The sequence below is a fragment of the Rhizophagus irregularis genome, chromosome 24 (assembly GCF_026210795.1).
Source record: "Rhizophagus irregularis chromosome 24, complete sequence".
Classification (NCBI taxonomy): domain Eukaryota; kingdom Fungi; phylum Glomeromycota; class Glomeromycetes; order Glomerales; family Glomeraceae; genus Rhizophagus; species Rhizophagus irregularis.
In genome coordinates, this window is record NC_089452.1 from 1,306,275 (window position 1) to 1,325,451 (window position 19,177).

The window sequence follows — 19,177 nt, forward strand, 5'->3', positions numbered from 1 at the left end:
TCAGGTTTGAGAGAACATGACAAATTTATATTTAGTTGAAGTACTGCATATTGAAGAAAAATAAGCCTACCCATGCTAAATAAGAAGAGTTCCACCTTAAATAATCAAATAAAATTACATCAAATTTTAATTAAAATTATAATAATAAAATATTAAAATTTAATTGAATAGTAATTAATTAAATGTAAAAAATTTACCTAGTAGATATATCTTGTATTAAATGGTATGTTTCTTCATAACCAATGTCTTTTTGAACGTTAATCAGTCTTTCAATTTGTTTTTGAGTGGAAAAAAAATTGATTAATTGTTTTACACTTGATACCAAATCTTCTACAACCTTTAAACCTTTATTAATTGCCAATTGTAAGGTATGGGCAGCACAGGAGAGTCTTTTAATTGGTTCTAAATCTCGAATGGCAGCTACTATATTAGCTCCATTATCTGCTGTTATTGATATAACCTGGCTTTCAATTTCCCATTTTTGAATAGCTTTTTTGATTACTTCAGTAATTGCTTGTGCAGTATGTGGGGTTGGAAAATAAGAAATTTCAAGCAAAACATCCATTATTTCAAAATCTTTATTGATCCAAGTTGCTGTTAAACCCAAATATCCATGTTTTGAACGAGAAGACCATAAATCAGTAGTTAAATATATTGATTGAGCAGTTTTTAAAAGTAGCTTTAATTTATCTCTATTATACCCATAACTACGAGCAATCATCATTCTTATTTTTTTTGCTCCAGGAATTGTGAATATTGGATCAATAATATGCATATGCTCAATATAGGCCTTATTAGTTACAGTAGAAAGTGGTTGGGTTGTTAAAAGAATCCATCGTAATGTAGATAATTCTTTTTCTTTTTGTCCATTAATATTGGACATAGTAGATTGAGTTGGCATTGATTTATTTTCAGATGTAATACTTTCTGTAGGTGGTGTAATTCCGTGTTTAATAGCATGGTAACTAAGATTTCCTGTAGATCCATCATATTTATAGTGTTTTGAACATTTTTCCCCATTTTCTAATATAAACTGACAATATGCACGTACCTCCACTTTCATTTTGCTTTTTAACAAAATAATCCCATACCCAACTTACTTTTGTTTGTGGCTTGATTTTTGAAGTAGTTTGCTTAAAGGGATTTGAATCATTTGATATTTGACTTGTTGATTCAAATGCAGTTAATGATTCTTGATCTGATTTTTCACTAGTACTTGCCATTTTTTGTTTTCCAAATGTTTTAGATGATTTTGCAGGGCATCCTCTTCTTGATGGTATTGGAGTAATTTCTGCAATTTCATCACTAGAACCTTCATTTTCACTTAAGACAATATAATTTTGATTTTCCATAATTTTATGAATTATTTTATTTATTCAATAAATGAAATTATAAAAAAAAATCCAGAAAGATGGAAAATAAATGCACTATTTATTTATTTCAATTAAGGCTTAGAACTAGATTAATTTTGATAAAAAATAAATAATTCATAAATCAAAATTTAATTAATAAAATTTTGCAAATTTTAATTGGCACAAATGTGTATAAATTTCAATCAAATAAATGCCACAAATTTAATCATATAAATGCCACGAATTTAATCATATAAATGCCATGAATTTAATCATATAAATGCCACGAATTTAATCACATAAATGCTATGAATTTCATTTAAATAAAGCCTTGCACAAATTTAAAGCCATCAATTAATCAAATAAATGCCACGAATTTAAACAAATAAATGCTATGAACTTAATCATATAAATGCCACGAATTTAATTTAAATAAAGCCACAAATTAAAGCCATCAATTTAATCAAATAATGCCATGATTTTAATTAAATAAATGCCACGATTTTAACTAATAAATGCTATTGTTTTTATGATTAATTAAATAATTGCCACGAATTTAATTAAAAGCCACAAATAAGTACCACGAAATTTATTTATTAGGTTCCACAAAATTATCTGTTAAAACCGATCTACAAAAAAAATTTTTATATAAATTTATCCGGATTTTGGTTTTTATCCAGATATATCTGGATTTTTATTCGAAACGGATAACCCGGATAAAAACTGGATAATTTTTTTATTTTATCCGGATGACGGTTTCTATCCGGATCCAAACACTATCGAATATCGACACTTTAATCTATTCGCCGGAATTTACAATAATTTCGGTTGAGAAGAACTATCGATAAAAATCGTTTTCAGCAAATTTCACAAGTTGGTATAATCCGGAAAATAATGAATTTCCACAACTTAAGTCAATGTGTAAAAATAATAACATAAAATATTTAAGGTAAATACCAGAAATTACGAAAATTATTAATATATTTCATTATCACTATCATTATGTTAATAAAAAAAATAACTATTATGAATTTATCATTGTATCATAAATGATTACTACAAAATTTGGTTACGATTATTTTGATCAATCTCTCCGATATTTTTTTGTTATGGTTATCTCTTCTATACTAATATTTTACTTCTGTCTTGTTACCAATTTCTCTATGAACTTTTCCTGTGGATCTCAAAAAAGGAAGTTCCATATTGTCACTATCTACCAATCACATCTTTTTATAATTTGATTCAAAATTATGATATATATAGTATATATATATTTAAGATATCGATCATTATAATTGAAAGCTGAAGATAATAAAGATTAAAAGTATGCGGCTTTTTTATTAGGCTTAGAAGGAACTGGTGGTGGAACCTTCTTAAATATTTTGCTTAGAGGAATGCAGTCTTTTATCAAATAAACTAATAAAGGTTTTATAATTCGTGTTAAGTGTGATTCGTTTTACATGATTTATGAAAGCGAGTTTAAACGTCCATTTAAGATGTTATATATACTATCGGGGTAGCAATTTACTAGCAACCACTTGTTGCTTCGTACCAGGATCAATGGCTTAATAATAATAAGAGTATAAAAATGATATGACTACTATATGAGTCCTAATTTTAACAAGTTCATTAATTAATTTGATGGAGACGTGCTATATCGCCTATATGTTATACAGTATAACTTAAATATCACCAAATTTTTTATGTTAACATATTCCAGTTTTATTTTTATTTTCAAAAAAGATTGAGATACAATATACAATATTAGAATATTTCAAGTCCAAAAGAAAAATGGCATCTTGAATAGTTTTCATGAATAGTATAAATGCAACAAGCATCTCTTTTCTTGCTCATATTTTATGAAATATTTCCTATATTTTGTTGCTTCTTATTTTATTTTTTATTAGTGAAATAAACTAAATATTAACATATCTAAGTTCAATTTAAATTTTACAATTTTATACCAATATACTAAACTAGTTTTTGAATAGTTTAGAATATCCTAGAATTAAAATGACCATTAATCCAATCTCAATAATATTTAATATATAGTAGCGTAATTTTTAAATCATCAATTAATTCATTCATCATTTCATCATAATTTATTAATATCTGTAAAACTGTAATATATTAAAATCATTATTTATTATTTTTTTGATATTTAATAATAATTTTAAACATTTAAGAAAAAAAAGACTTTTTTATCTAGATAATAGGACAAGCCTGATGATTTTATTAGATAAAGATCATTCTATCAGGATATCTGTTCATAATTTATTCTTCTATAAATAATTATATCGTACGCTTTTACAATTTCACATTTCTTTTTTTGTGTTCATTTAATTATGATATTCATTCTTTTTTTCAAATTTTTAGTTGTCACCAGTGTTAGAAATTTAGATTATTTTATATGCACAGAGAGTTAACTACATAAAAATAGTGTACTTTTTTAAAATTGTTTTTTAATTTAATATAAAAATTGCATGCAGAATGAATAATATATAATAATTCTCTTAATAGATACACAGTAAATATAAATTATGATTATATATACATCATACATATTCCTAATACATCTCATCTATAAATTTATCATAGGCTTTAATATATAAATTATTATATTCTTTAACTTTAATGTTATATGATTCAAATTCCTTCAATTCATCTGTCATAGTAAACAACTCTTTTTTCTTCCAATATGTACTATTTTTACTTGTTTGGATTGCTATAAATCCTTCAATAGCTAAATATTCAGCCCTTTTTTCTTTCATAATATATTCCTTTATATATGGTAAAATATCATCAAATAAATTATTAATTTTTAATAATAATTTCTTAATAAAAATATGTTTTAAATTTTTTAAAAATACTTCCCAAATATTTTTTCTAATATGAGTATTAAAATGTAAATTCAAATATTCTAACTTATAAGGAAGAACATGTACTAATCTTAAAAACATTTCTATCATGGATTCATTTGTTTCATTACAACAAAGAGAAACATATATGGAAAAATAATTAAGGTTTTGTCCGAAAATTTTGACTGAATCTAATGCAATATGAACTTTCTGAATACTATATGTATATATATCAAAAAATTTAATTCTCTTACAATAATTATTAATAAATTCTAATGCTCTGTATTGTATTACACCATCTACACTTGAGGCAAATCTAATATTTTCCAAATATTCCCCAAATTTTTGAAATAATAATTGCATTAATTCGACTTGTAAATTTCTATTTTCATCACTATTAAACCTAAACTCATCCTTTATAAATAAAGATATTAATTTAAATGGTTTATTAAGATCAATGATTTGTTGAATAAAATTAGAATTAAAAATAAGGCACTCAAGTATGTGAATAAATTCTAAACCATTTAATTGTTTAAACGCCTTTTTTATATGTAATGTCTTCTCAAAATTAATTCCATAAAATATAATTATCTTTAAAGAATTTGTACTATTAGAATTACCTATAATATTATATAATGGTATACTATTATATAAAAGTGGATAATAAGGATTTAGATATTTTCTATCATGTGCAAAAATAATTTTTTCAAGATTTTTTTGTGAATTAATAATTTGTGATAATTGGTTTTCATTTGTCATGTGGTTATGTCTAAAACTTCCATATTCAGAAAATCTAATATGAAGTGATGAAATTGAATTGCAATGATAATAAAAACATTTCAAAAATTCATAATCAAATTTATATTTTACAATTTCTTCATTAAAATTAAGTTTTAAATTTTTTATATTACTAATGAATTTGGGATTTTGTAAAATTAATTTAAAAATAGAATTAAAAAATTTTCTACTCATAAGGTATTTAAATGCAATTTCAATTTCAAAAGTATGTAATTTAGCTTCATTTTCTATAAATACTTTAATTAATAATAAAAAAATACGTCCTTTTGAACAGGTAAACTTTTTGTTAATTTTAATCCAATTTACAATATTGGAACATATGTTTCGTGTATTTATACATTTAATAAAATCGGAATAATTAAATAATGTTTTTGAAGGAAATACATTATTATTAATTCCACATCTATTTAATTGTGTTTTGTCTTTTTCATTTATTTTTTGTAAATAAATTTCAATAAAGTGAAAATTTTTAGGATTTTTCATTGAAAACGGATCTTTCCATAATAATGGAATCGCAATTTGACACCAAAATTTATTAACTAAAATACATGAATGTAATGTTGGAATATCATCCCGAAAATATTGAATAATATCATCTGTTAATTCGGGACAATTTCCTAACAATACTTTTGAGCATGCCATGATATTGCAAACGAAAAAAGAAAAAAAGGGAGTACTTTTATTATTTCTCAGTTATTTTCTTGATATATATGGTGATCAAGTTATATACCTATTCCATTTATAGATAACAAAGGATTATCATTTAACCAATCAGTTTTCAGAAAATCGCAGCAAAAAATTTTATGTCGATCATTATTAAACACGTGATTTAGTTATATTAATTATAATTTGTTTATTACTTCTGCCTCCTATCTATCATAGTCTTGAAAAGATACTACCTTGATTTCAATGGAATAGATTCCATCACTTTGTCCAAATCCAAAATCCACAAAATCCCAAGGTAGTAACAAATTTTTATATGTTGCATATGGAAGCAATTCTCCACACACATATATTGTAACAGTGTTCGGCAAATGACTTGAAATGACCAAATGATTCAAATGATAAATGACAAATGACATGTCATTTCAATGCTCAAATGACAAATGATCTTGGTCATTTGAATGTAATTTTGGCCAGCATTATGATTTTTGCCTACACTACATTCATTATTTTTTAATTATAGTCACATGATTATTTATGTGATAAATAGTATTAGCCAATCAAAATCAAAAATGATCAAATGACAAATGATTATAAATAATGACAAATGATTTCATAAATCATTTAAATGGTCAAATGACCAGGTCATTTCTGAACACTGTATTGTAATGGATAAAACAGCTTGAGAGTTCATATGAAATGAATAAGAAAAAATAAAAAAAGAATCATATATTTTTTATTTTTAATTCTCAAAATGAACCAAAGTTATAGTTTATATAGTTAATATTGAAAACTTCATTAGTATACCTAGTTTATACTCATGTCAGTCATGTGACAAAATGATCACGTGACATTAAGATTTTAATTTACTGATTTACCTATCATAAAAACGTATTACATTTTATAATTAACATTGCAATATTTCAATTATTTCATGGCACTACAATGGTAAAGCGCTAATCAGTCCAGTCCTTATCTGGCAATCTGGACCAAAAATTAGGATTGGTCCAGTCTGGGTTGATGCTTCAACCCAGACTGAAATATTCGGTCTGGTCTGGTCCAGTCCTGGATTATAAATCTAACCTGGATTGAATTAAACAGGTTAGGACTGGATTGGACCAAATAATTGTTTTCGCAATAGTTTTATAATAAAAGCATTGTAATTGTTTAATTATTAAATAAAAAAATGTTGCAAAATGTTTTTTTTTAATATATTATTATAAAAAAAATGTTTTTGCAACATTTCTATAATTAATTTAATGAAAAAATATTGCAAAACGTTTTTTCAAAGTAATTTTAATTAAAAAAATGTTGTGAAATATTTTTTCAAAGTAATTTAATTAAAAAATGCTTTTGCAATATTATTTTAATTAATTTAACAAAAAAATGTTGTAAAACATTTTTCAAAGTAATTATAATTAAAAATATTTTCACAACATTTTTTATTATTATAGAACTAGGCTGGGCCAAATTAAATAACTGGTTCAGTCTGGTCTGGTCCTGAATTATCTTTTAACATAATCCAGATCAGATTGAAATGAAGTAATTTTTTAATCTGGTCCTAGATTACTCTTCAACCTGGACCAATCTGAACCATTTAGAGCTTTATACAATGGCCAAAAAAAGGAAATATAAAGTGTCAGTTTTTCTAGCATCACTCTATCAGAATATCTGTTGGTAATTTATTCTTTTATAAATAATTATATCATACACTTTTACAATTTCACATTTCTTTTTTTGTGTTCATTTAATTATGATATTCATTCTTTTTTCAAATTTCTAGTTGTTACCAGTGTTTGAAATTTGGATAATTTTATAAGTATGAAGAATTTATCACATAAAAATAGTGTATTTTTTTAAATCAAATAATATTTATTTTATTCTGTTTTTTAATTTAATATAAAATTGAATACAAAATGAATAACATATAATAATTCTCTTAATAGATATACAGTAAATATAAATTATGATTTAGTACATTATACATATCCCTAATACATCTCATCTATAAATTTATCATAGGCTTTAATATATAAATTATTATATTCTTTAACTTTAATGTTATATGATTCAAATTCCTTCAATTCATCTGTCATAGTAACAACTCTTTTTTATCCCAATCTATACTATAGTAGTATTTACTTTGGGTTTCTATACGTCCTTCAATAGCTAAATATTCAGTCCTTTGTTCTTTCATAATATATTCCTTTATATATGGTAAAATATCATCAAATAAATTATTAATTTTGAATAATAATTTCTTAATAAAAATATGTTTTAAATTTTTTAAAAATACTTCCCAAACATTTTTTCTAATCTGATAATTAAAATGTAAATTCAAATATTCCAACTTACAAGGAAGAACATGTACTAATCTTGAAAACATTTCCATTATAGATTCATTTGTTTCATTATGAGAAAGAGAAACATATATGGAAAAATAATTAAGGTTTTGTCCGAAAATTTTGACTGAATCTAATACAATTTGAGCTTTCTGAATATTATATGTATAAATATCAAAAAATTTAATTCTCTTACAATAATTATTAATAAATTCTAATGCTCTGTATTGTATTACACCATCTATACCTGAGGCAAATCTAATATTTTCTAAATATTCCCCAAATTTTTGAAATAATAATTGCATTAATTCAACTTGTAAATTTCTATTTTCATCACTATTAAACCTAAACTCATCCTTTATAAATAAAGATATTAATTTAAATGGTTTATTAAGATCAATGATTTGTTGAATAAAATTAGAATTAAAAATAAGACATTCAAGTATGTGAATAAATTCTAAACCATTTAATTGTTTAAACGCCTTTTTTATATGTAATGTCTTCTCAAAATTAATTCCATAAAATATAATTATCTTTAAAGAATTTGTACTATTAGAATTACCTATGATATTATATAATGGTATACTATTATATAAAAGTGGATAATAAGGATTTAGATATTTTCTATCATGTGCAAAAATAATTTTTTCAAGATTTTTTTGTGAATTAATAATTTGTGATAATTGGTTTTCAATTGTCATGTGGTTATGTCTAAAACTTCCATATTCAGAAAATCTAATATGAAGTGATGAAATTGAATTGCAATAATAATAAAAACATTTCAAAAATTCAGAATCAAATTTATATTTTACAATTTCTTCATTAAAATTAAGTTTTAAATTTTTTATATTACTAATAAATTTTGGATTTTGTAAGATTAATTTAAAAATAGAATTAAAAAATTTTCTACTCATAAGGTATTTAAATGCAATTTCAATTTCAAAAGTATGTAATTTAGCTTCATTTTCTATAAATACTTTAATTAATAATAAAAAAATACGTCCTTTTGAACAGGTAAACGTTTTGTTAATTTCAATCCAATTTACGATATTGGAACATATGTTTCGTGTATTTATACATTTAATAAAATTGGAATAATTAAATAATGTTTTTGAAGGAAATACATTATTATTAATTCCACATCTATTTAATTGTGTTTTGTCTTTTTCATTTATTTTTTGTAAATAAATTTCAATAAAGTGAAAATTTTTAGGATTATTCATTGAAAACGGATCTTTCCATAATAATGGAATCGCAATTTGACACCAAAATTTATTAACCAAAATACATGAATTTAATGTTGGAATATCATCCCGAAAATATTGAATAATATCATCTGTTAATTCGGGACAATTTCCTAACAATACTTTTGAGCATGCCATGATATTGCAAACGAAGAAAACGAAAGAAAGAAAAAAGGGAGTACTTTATTTTATTTTTTTGGAGTTATTTTTCTTTAACATATGTGGTGATCAAGTGATATACAGTACCTATTCCATTTATAGATAACAAAGGAATTATCATTTAACCAATCAGTTTTCAGAAAATCGCAGCAAAAAAAAAATTTATGTCGATCATTATTAAACATGTGATTATTAATAAATTTATAATTTGCCTCCTATCATAGTCTTGAAAAAATACTACCTTGATTTCAATGGAATAGATTCCATCACTTTGTCCAAATCCAAAATCCACAAAATTCCAAGATAGTAACAAATTTTTTTATGTTGCATATAAAATAAGTATGTTGTTGAAATTCATCACATTGTTGTTGCCTTTCATATTTATTGTAATAGATAAAACAGCTCGAGAGTTCATATGAAATGAACAAGAAAAATAAAAAAAGAATCAGTTCTTTTATTTATTTATTTATTTTATGGCTAGGAGGACTACATTGAAGATCAAAAGGTAACAACTGAAAGTAAAAAATGAGATACAGTATAGAACTTCACCTAGAAGTAACGAGCCAAAGATCGTTAAGACAGGTCCTAACTAGTATTATATATAAAAACTGTCTAGGGAAAAATCGACCCCAAACAGGAAAACTTCCAATCTAATTAAAAAAAAGACCCGTATATTCTTTCGACTAATAGTCGCCATCTGTAAATACTGTCATAGATGGAATGGTTCACACTATTCTAATTGTTATTATATAAACCTAACACGAAAAAATAGAAATAGATAAACTATATAAAAGTTATATTTTTTTTAAAAAAAAATATAAAATTCCAAAATCGTTATTATAAAATAACTAAAAAAAAAGAAAACAAAAAATAAGACTAACAAAATCAAAAGATATAATTATCTAAAAAAATGAAACTAAATTAGTACTAGTAAGACGAACCCGCCACCGTGGAGTTAACGTCTGATATAGAATCATGGCGTGCCCGTTTACGTACTACCAAATTACGTCACGTTTAAGGGGCCGACATTCGAGGTCTTTAGTATCCTCTGAAGTAGAAGCAGAATTCTCATCTGTCGTACGATCTTTGTGTGCATAACGACGCGCCGGTAAAATACCTGTATCTTGAGGAAATCAAAGAAAGAATTCTTTCATTTCTGCTTTAAGTTTCCGATGTTCTTTTGTCAAACTATCTTGATTATACAAGAGTCTTTTGCGATACCTAGACATAGAGTCGTGATAAATCTTATTCAAAGTTGTCGAATCATCCGTAAGTTTACGTCTTTTGTCGAGATAATGCGGAGTCGTGCCATAATAACCAGCTTCATCACGCGCTAATTTCTGGGCCCTAGCCTTATGCTCTTCACGTGCGATCTGTTCTTCTTGTATAAGTCTTAAATGACGTTCTTCTGCGACTTTAATAGCCATTTGTATCTCCATCTTGTACATAAAGGTGAACCATTCCCAAGAACCTGGGACGATAAAAGAACTTTTTTCATCATAAATGGGATCTTTTGGAATAATGTTCCGGTATTTGTGAGGAATAAACATGTCCGGTATCAGATTATAGGGTAAAGCGGTTCGGCTAATGTTTCAATAATCTCGTCTGCTTTTACATCTGCAACCACTGGAACTGTCTCAGAAGCGTGAGGGATGGAAAATTGGAACTGGTTAGCAATCGGAGTGATACGAGTTCGGGTGTGCTTCAAATGACTGATGCGTTTGTTGACATATTGCGATTCGAGGAAAAGAAGCCATATTTGCGTCCTATAGAAATAAGTTCTTTGTAGTTGAGTTCACCATTATTTTTAGGAATAATCAACCCAAAGACACGTCGGAGTGAACGGTTAAAGCGTTCTCTTTGTTTTCGAGCTGTACTAGCTTTGGTACTAGGTACGAATCGGAAATTATCCAATGTTTTGGCATACATGTATAACGGGATTTATAAGAAATACCCGTACGTTTGGAGAAAATAGTTTTCTTTTCTTTTGATGTCCATCTATCAAATAGCAGATTAGCATGTCCAACCTTATGTTAGGAGTTTGAGTTGAGTTTTTCAATACAATGATTTGGTATTTTTTGGAAAAGTGGACGCCGCAGGCGTGCCTATGATTAGACAAAACAATAGGACTTGGAACTGAACAGGAAAATGATAAATCATTATTGAATGCGGGCTTATCTACATATTCACAAGGGATATGAATACCAAAATAAAAGCGATATTGCTTATAGGAAAAATTGAAAAAGCTTTTTTTAGAACGATTTCGATCGTCAACTTTCTGTTCACGTGATTTCATTATCTTGATACGATCTAATAGTTGAGATTTGATGATGCTGGTTTCAGTTTTCATCAAATTTCAAATGTATTTTTTTTTTTACCATGTAATATCTCTTACATTTACTAATAAAGAAACGCATTCATCAAAAAAAAAAAAAAAGAATACGCTTAAGATAACAAGAATAACCCTTCAAACAATTCAATCGGGTTTAATCAACTGTAACTAAAAATTATTAGAATTCTAGAATTTTTTTTATAGGAATTTTCATAAATTTAATAAGCTTTATAAATGTCTAAACTTGAGATTATTTCCTTATTGAGGTTTTTTAAACATATTAGGGAAGTGTATCAATGTCTATAAAATATGAATATCAACTCGTACTCTTAAACAAAAATGAAAATTTCTAAAAAAAATTGAAATGGTAAGTAAAGAAAATTCCCATCAAAGAGATTCCCACTTATTATCTTATCTCATTATATGTTACGTACCATTTATTAAAATTCAGTTACTCCGAGTATTTAACTTGTATTTTTATCGTCCGTGCTTTTACTTTTTTTCAGATCTCTTTTATGATTAAAATAAATAAATTGTCAAAATAGTCTTAAAAATACATATATTTTTTTAAAATTGGTTGTTTCTATAAAAAAATAAGTTTATGAATTATAAAAATTCCTTGGAGTCAAATATAACTTTTATCAAAAAGTTCTTACTTCTCAGTATGTTCAACAAACGTTTGGTTTAACAAATGAACCAATTGTTTTATTATTTTTTACTTTTTAGAAATCATTCTCTTTTTTTAATACTTTAATTTAATCACGTTATTTAAATTAAATAAATTACGCCAAATGTTGTTATTCTTTAAAAAATCGGCTTAACGATTGTATTACATTATTTCAACTAGCCAGAACGAAACTTGACAATTATAATAAAAATGTAAAACCATGTCGATTAATTGCATTCTAAATCCCTTAACATTTTACCCAAAAAGAACAAGAAAAAAAAATAAAATAAATTGAAATCAAAAACATCAAATTTAACCTTTCTTGTAGTGCTTCGATCCGGATGAAAACTTGAATATTTTCATATGACGATTATGGCTGAGAAAGATTATGAATTTCAGATTTAAACAGACTATAATTTAAACCAACATTAAAGTATTATTATCCCAAAAATTTATACTAATTCTGGCCAAACTCATAGTGCCAGCGAAATTTAATGATATTCAATCCGGATGAAAATCCGGATAAAACCGCTATAGATCGAAGCACTACTTTCTTGATTGAATTTTTTCTTGTTTTCTTTCGATTTTGACGAAATTCATTAAAAAGATAATTATCATCATGTGTAAATTAAACTAAAATTAAAGATTTCCCAGTCATTTATAAAACAAGTTAATCACCTTGTTTTAACCAGTTTGTCCTAAATTTTCAATTTATAATTATTTAACTATTCCATGACTATTTTTATTATCATAGGATAAAATATTCGATTAATTTATTTATATAAAATTTTAAAACATGCATTTTAAAGGTATAAATTTGATAATTGTATGTACAGTAAGTAGATAATAAATTAATAGATAATAAATAAAGGATAGAGGAATTCTATTGGGATACTACAATCACCTATTTTTTCTTCCACATGACGCTTCTTAGTCACTGGTTCTTCACCAGCTGATACCCTATCCATTAACAACCATAACCTCTAAATCCTCTTTACACTCTTGTGTAACTCGGTTGAATCCTTGAAAGCGTCTTCTGTCAATGAAATTTGATCTTCAGTCTTGCTCATGCTATAGATGCACTCATTACTGTGAAGAATGAAGTACCAGTCAGTTCTAGCACTGCTATACCATATAGTATTCGTAATTAAGATCAAATGCGTTATCAGCCTTTCGCTTTTTCTTTTTCATATCTACAGTATATTTATCTAGAGTAGCGAAGTAAGTTAGTTATACCTATGATCAACCTGTAGCAAGCAAGCAGAGTAGAAAAATTGTTATACTTACATCACACGCACTTTGACATTAGTTTTGGCAGTCACCTGGTTGAAATTTCCCATATAAGCATTGCAATACTATAGATTTAAAAGTATATTCTTTTCCATTAATAACTTCAGCCCTATAAGAAATATGTATACGGAAAGGATACGTTTTGTATACATTTTATGTACGTTTCTATAGATTCCGTATACAAATTCCGTATATTTAATAAGCAATTCATTTTTGAACATTTTTTAAAAAAACTAATGTATACGAAATGTATACAGAAAAAATTAATCATACGGAATGTATACGGAATTTTTAAACTTAATATTTTTAGAAAATAATTTTTACAAAAATCTCGTATCATAACACGAGATCACGTGATTGTTTATTGTTATGATACGTTTTTTGTTTTTTATATAAACCCTTACTTTGATGAAGTTTGATCTTCCGATCTTCCTTTCTGTCTTTCCCTTCCTTCTCTTTTCTCTTGTCTTATTTTTGTTATTTTTTCTAAATTTTTCTTCTTTTTTCGTCACCCCCCTTAAAAAAAAAATTTTTTTTTGATTTTATTCTTTTATTCCCACTATTCCCACTCTTCTTTTTTTTTAAAAAAAATTTTCTTCTTTCTATTTCTATTTCCTCTTTATAAAAAATTTTTTATTTTTCTAACTTTGACGTCCTCCCTTTAAAAAAAAAATTTTTTTTAACTTTCCTAACTTCGTTACCCTCTTTTTAAAAAAATATTTTTTTTTGATTTATTCTTTATTCCCCTTTCTTTTTTATATATATCCCTTTTTTTATTTCATAGGCCAGCAGATTTTTTTTTGTGAGAAGATTCAGTTTCTTTTTTCTTTTTTGTAGATCAGTTTGGGAGTCCTTTTGTAGGATTGTTTAGGATTCTTTTCTTTTTTTAGGTCGGTTCAAATTTTCTTTTTTTTTTGTAAGTTGGGTTCAGATTCTTTTCTTTTGTAGGTTGTTTCAGTTTGTTGCTTCAGAGTCTTCTTTTTTTGTAGGTCAGTTTTGGATTTATTTTGTTGTTTTGGTTTCTTTTTCATCAGATGCTTCATAATTCTTTTCATTTATGTGGGTCAGACATTCTGGAGTTCTCTTTCTTTTTTTGTAGGAATGCTGACCTTTGGTGACTTGGACGATTGCAGATACTATATGAAGGGGGGGTTTTGTTTCCAATTAAGTTAGACGTTCTTATGTTTCTTTTTTTGTTTTTTTTAGGTTGTTTGACTCCAAATGAACCTGAACTTATAGATAATTTTGGTTGCAATAGGTGGTTTTAATAAGGAGGGAATTTTCATAATGTATTTGTATTATGTTTATTTTTTATTTTATTTAATTTAATAAAGTAAAATTAGATTTATGTAAATATAATTATAGTAAACTGTAATACAAATAGTAAATTCAGTGACCAAATCGTATAAATTTCGTGATAAAATCAGTGATCAAATCATGTAAATTCCATATGAATTCCGTGCAAATTCCGTATCCAAACCATATTTTTAGTGATACGGAATTGTGCATTTTTCCGTATGCTATTATGATACGTTATTTCTAAGGAAAAAAATCGTATAAAAACTTTATAAAAAACGTATCCCAATTTTTTTATAGGGCAGGAGCCATGCAAGGAAGATTTCCATGTATATGTGTTGATGGTTTATTTACAGGACCACAAAATCCCAGATCACTAATATACCAAACATCATTAAACTGTGAATACAATATATTCTTGTATTATAAAAAGAAAATATGGATAAATCTTTTTTAACCACTGAAATTTCTGGGGAAATTTTAAAATTTCATTATTTTTGACGATTTATTTTTTTTTTTAATATATATATATTATTAATATTAAGCTATTAAATTATATATATATATACAGTATATATTAATTAATATCTTAAATATCTGATGGAATACTTTATAATACGGTGAAAGAAATTTAGGAAAATTGAAATCAAATAAATCAAATTTTTTTGATGTTTAAATGGTATACAACATATATTTAAGGTTAATACAATGCTATTTTTAGTTATAACACTGTCATATTATGTTTTGTTACTACTGTGGAATGCTTATTAATGGCCTCTATTACTATTAAACCTACTTATGAAGCTATTAAAATTTTTTTGTAAAAGAGATCTTTCAAAGTTTTATGAATATAATAAAGTCATTATACATTAAAAAGTTTAGCATTCATTAAATAGTTATTTTACACAAAGTACTGAATTCATGAAATCTCTTTATCGTGTGATAAATAATTTTAGTTCAACTTAAAAACTTATTATAAACATGCCAAGCTCCTTTATGAAAATGGTATTTGATTGAAGTTAATAATATATAAATAAGCGAGTAAATGAAAGTTATTGTAAAAAAATGACTTTACCTTCACTTTTTATTTTTCAAGATGACTGAGGAAAAATCATCAATTTTAAAAAAAAATGACATTACGTATAAAGCTTGCTGGTAAAGAACAATTGTAATAACATGGTAGGTAAAAATCCAGAAAGATAACATATCGTCTATAGTAGGTAAATGTGATGAAAGTTGTTGTCCTATGATTTTTGCTAGAATTCGGGGTGATACAATTTTTCAAGCAAGTTGCGTAACTGGGTAATGGGGATTGATGATTTATGGAAAATACATATGTAGGGTACTTGCTAATTATGTATTTCATGTTAGGAGACTTTGACGAGAGTGCATACTCTTTGTTGAAGGTAGTCCATCTGTCCATAGCAAATCTTCATTGTTCATTATGACTGTCATACGCGTAAGTGTATTGTGCTCAAGCCTTAAAGGGAAATTTAGGGTATTTTTGGTTATACGACAGTCCAACTGCACTGATATTTGCGCCCATCCACCTGATCGACAACTATAGACTTGTAAGGTTAATAGATCCTTTAATAGAAAAGGAATGATTTACATGTGATTTTTGATTTCTTTGTTGTCTTTTTATGGAAAATTACACAACTATGAAAATTGATATTTATTTTTTGAAACGAAAGCAACCTTCTTTACCTTTACGAACATGGCATGCTCAAAAATATTTTCAGGGATTTACCTGAATTAACAAATGAAATTATACAATATTTACGGAATGATATTTCAACATTATATTCATGTATTTTCGTTAATAGATTATGGTGTCGTTTGGCCATTCCATTATTATGGGAAGATCCATTTTCAATTCCTACCCAACATTATCATTGTATTGAAATTTATTGAATTAAATTAAATGAAAATATCAAAACAAAATTATATGAATATGGAGTTAATAATAATTTAGCATCTTCAAATACATTATTTAATTATCCTAGTTTTATTAAAAACTTAAATATAGATAATATCTTAAGATTTATTCAAACGTGGGTTGATACTGTAGTGGGTAAAATCCAAGAGAAGCTAGTAAACTTAATTTATAGGTCATAACTTGAAATTTTTATTGAAAATGAAGGAAATTTACATTTAGAAATTTAACATTTTGTATTTTTAATTATATTTCTTCATATCAAAATATAATTAAATCATTAAAAAATTCGAATTGTTCAAATACTTTAAATACAATTATATTTATTACAGTTATTTTTAGTATTTTACAAGAGGTTTTTGATCAATTTAATGTCTTAGAATCTATTCATTTTATTTATTGTCGTTCTTTAAATTCTGATTTTGTTCAACAAATTATTGAGGTTAATAAACCTTTTAAGTTGAGATCATTACATATTTATGAAAGAAATATTACATGTTGGATCGTATTAGAGAAAGTTGATGATTGTTTAGAAAATTTTGGATTTGGATTTATTAAAGACGAATATAATGAACCAAAACGAATTTTGATTCTGGTATACCTGATGATAATAATATTTATCTATTCATTAAAAGTAATGAACAAAATATTAATTATCTTAATATTGAATTGGGTGTTAAATTATAATGAATATAGTTCAACTGTATTACAAAATTTAGGACAAGTTCTTCCTTCTAAATTAGAATATTTGTGTTTGACTCTTTCATTTAATACAAGTGGTCTGGAAATATTTTTAAAAAATTCACAAAATACTTTTATTAAGAAATTATTAATTGGACATAAAACGCAAGATAATGATGGAAATACTATTTTATTTATATAAAGGAATATATTATGAAGAAGGAAAAGGTTAAATATTTGGCTGTTATTTTAGATGATGATTTGACTAATGAATTATTTTCTTTAAAAGACGAAGTAAATGAATTTAAATTTCATAATGTTATAGTTAAAAAATTCTTTGATTTATATATTAATGAATATAGTTTTATAAACTTTTTTAGATAAATTAAAAATAAAGCTTTAAATGATTTTAATAATGAAAGTTGTTACTTTTAATTTATTAATGTGAATTCGTGTTATGTTTGGTTATGAGAAAACAAGCCTTTGCATTACTATCAAAATATATAGTGTTTTATAACTACCAGAATTATTAAATAATTTGTGGAAAGTGTATCGTGAAAGAATTAATAGTTTTGAAAGTAATTGGAAAGTTTAAGCATAATGTCACATATAATATATTAATGAAGCTTAAAGATTTTACTTTAAAGATATTTTTTAACTCTTTAATAAAGTTACTGATTTTTTATAGAAAAATTCACGCAAAATTTTTTTCTATTTAATATGAAATTTTGTAATACGTAATCAACCAATCATAATGATTTTTAACCTATGCTTTTTTATGCTAATAATCATAGTTTTTCATTAATATTTATTGTTCTTTTTAAAAAATTTTTTATACATAAACTAATACATCTGAGTAGGTAGATTATTTTTGGCATAAAAGATTTAACATTTGAAATACATGAATGATAATTATGTAATAAATTCCTTTTTCTAAGACGCAGTGTTAAATTAAAATGTTGCGCAGTACCAGACAATCAGATAAAATTCTCATTATAACAGTAAAATTATAAATTAAATACTTACTACGAAAGGCTAAAATAAAAATTTATATAATAATGACACTTACTATAAAAGTTTTAAATAAAAATCACATAACAATAACTAGAATTTATTCATTGTTTCCGATTCGAATTCATTTTAGGATTCATTAAAAAAAAATAATAATAATACTCATGGCAATGGAAATATTTAAAACATTTACGTGCTAAAAAAAGCTTTAAAAAGACAATTTTATCACTTATTTTTAATTACTAAAAGAATTAATAAAGTATGTTATAATTTCATCTTACGTTGATGAGCTTTTTTTCAATTGCAACTAATTAATTTATTCCTTTTTTTATTCTTTACATATAAATTATTAGGTATTGTATGATCTAAGTCGTGTCCCACTATCATCTTTTAGTGCTGGTCCTATCGACAATGATCTTTTTCATTGACAAGCGTCAATTATAAGTCCGTAAGTAATATTTTATCATGTGTAAAGATTATAATAACTTCGCTTGAATATTATGGTATAATTTGGATTAGAGGGATACTTAATACTCTGGAGGTATATT

At 25.2% G+C, this 19,177-nt stretch overlaps 5 protein-coding genes across 5 annotated transcripts; all 5 read right to left on the reverse strand.

Moving 5' to 3' along the window:
• Positions 1-992: 992 nt before the first annotated feature.
• OCT59_015994 (uncharacterized protein) lies at positions 993-1,352 on the reverse strand (the record flags this gene model as incomplete). Its single annotated transcript, XM_066132185.1, has 1 exon — positions 993-1,352. One exon carries the CDS (start codon positions 1,350-1,352, stop codon positions 993-995), a length of 360 nt encoding a protein of 119 aa, XP_066003197.1.
• Positions 1,353-3,919: 2,567 nt separating this feature from the next.
• OCT59_015995 (uncharacterized protein) lies at positions 3,920-5,650 on the reverse strand (the record flags this gene model as incomplete). The annotated part of the gene is made up of 1 exon (XM_025320634.2): positions 3,920-5,650. The coding sequence occupies one exon, from the start codon at positions 5,648-5,650 to the stop codon at positions 3,920-3,922; it is 1,731 nt and encodes a 576-aa protein (XP_025170958.2).
• A 1,882-nt stretch (positions 5,651-7,532) lies between these two features.
• Positions 7,533-9,395, reverse strand: OCT59_015996 (uncharacterized protein; the record flags this gene model as incomplete). Its single annotated transcript, XM_066132186.1, has 1 exon — positions 7,533-9,395. One exon carries the CDS (start codon positions 9,393-9,395, stop codon positions 7,764-7,766), a length of 1,632 nt encoding a protein of 543 aa, XP_066003198.1. The 3' UTR covers positions 7,533-7,763.
• A 1,154-nt stretch (positions 9,396-10,549) lies between these two features.
• On the reverse strand, positions 10,550-10,966 carry OCT59_015997 (uncharacterized protein; the record flags this gene model as incomplete). The annotated part of the gene is made up of 1 exon (XM_066132187.1): positions 10,550-10,966. The coding sequence occupies one exon, from the start codon at positions 10,964-10,966 to the stop codon at positions 10,550-10,552; it is 417 nt and encodes a 138-aa protein (XP_066003199.1).
• Positions 10,967-11,120: 154 nt separating this feature from the next.
• OCT59_015998 (uncharacterized protein) lies at positions 11,121-11,345 on the reverse strand (the record flags this gene model as incomplete). The annotated part of the gene is made up of 1 exon (XM_066132188.1): positions 11,121-11,345. The coding sequence occupies one exon, from the start codon at positions 11,343-11,345 to the stop codon at positions 11,121-11,123; it is 225 nt and encodes a 74-aa protein (XP_066003200.1).
• Between the last annotated feature and the right edge of the window lie 7,832 nt (positions 11,346-19,177).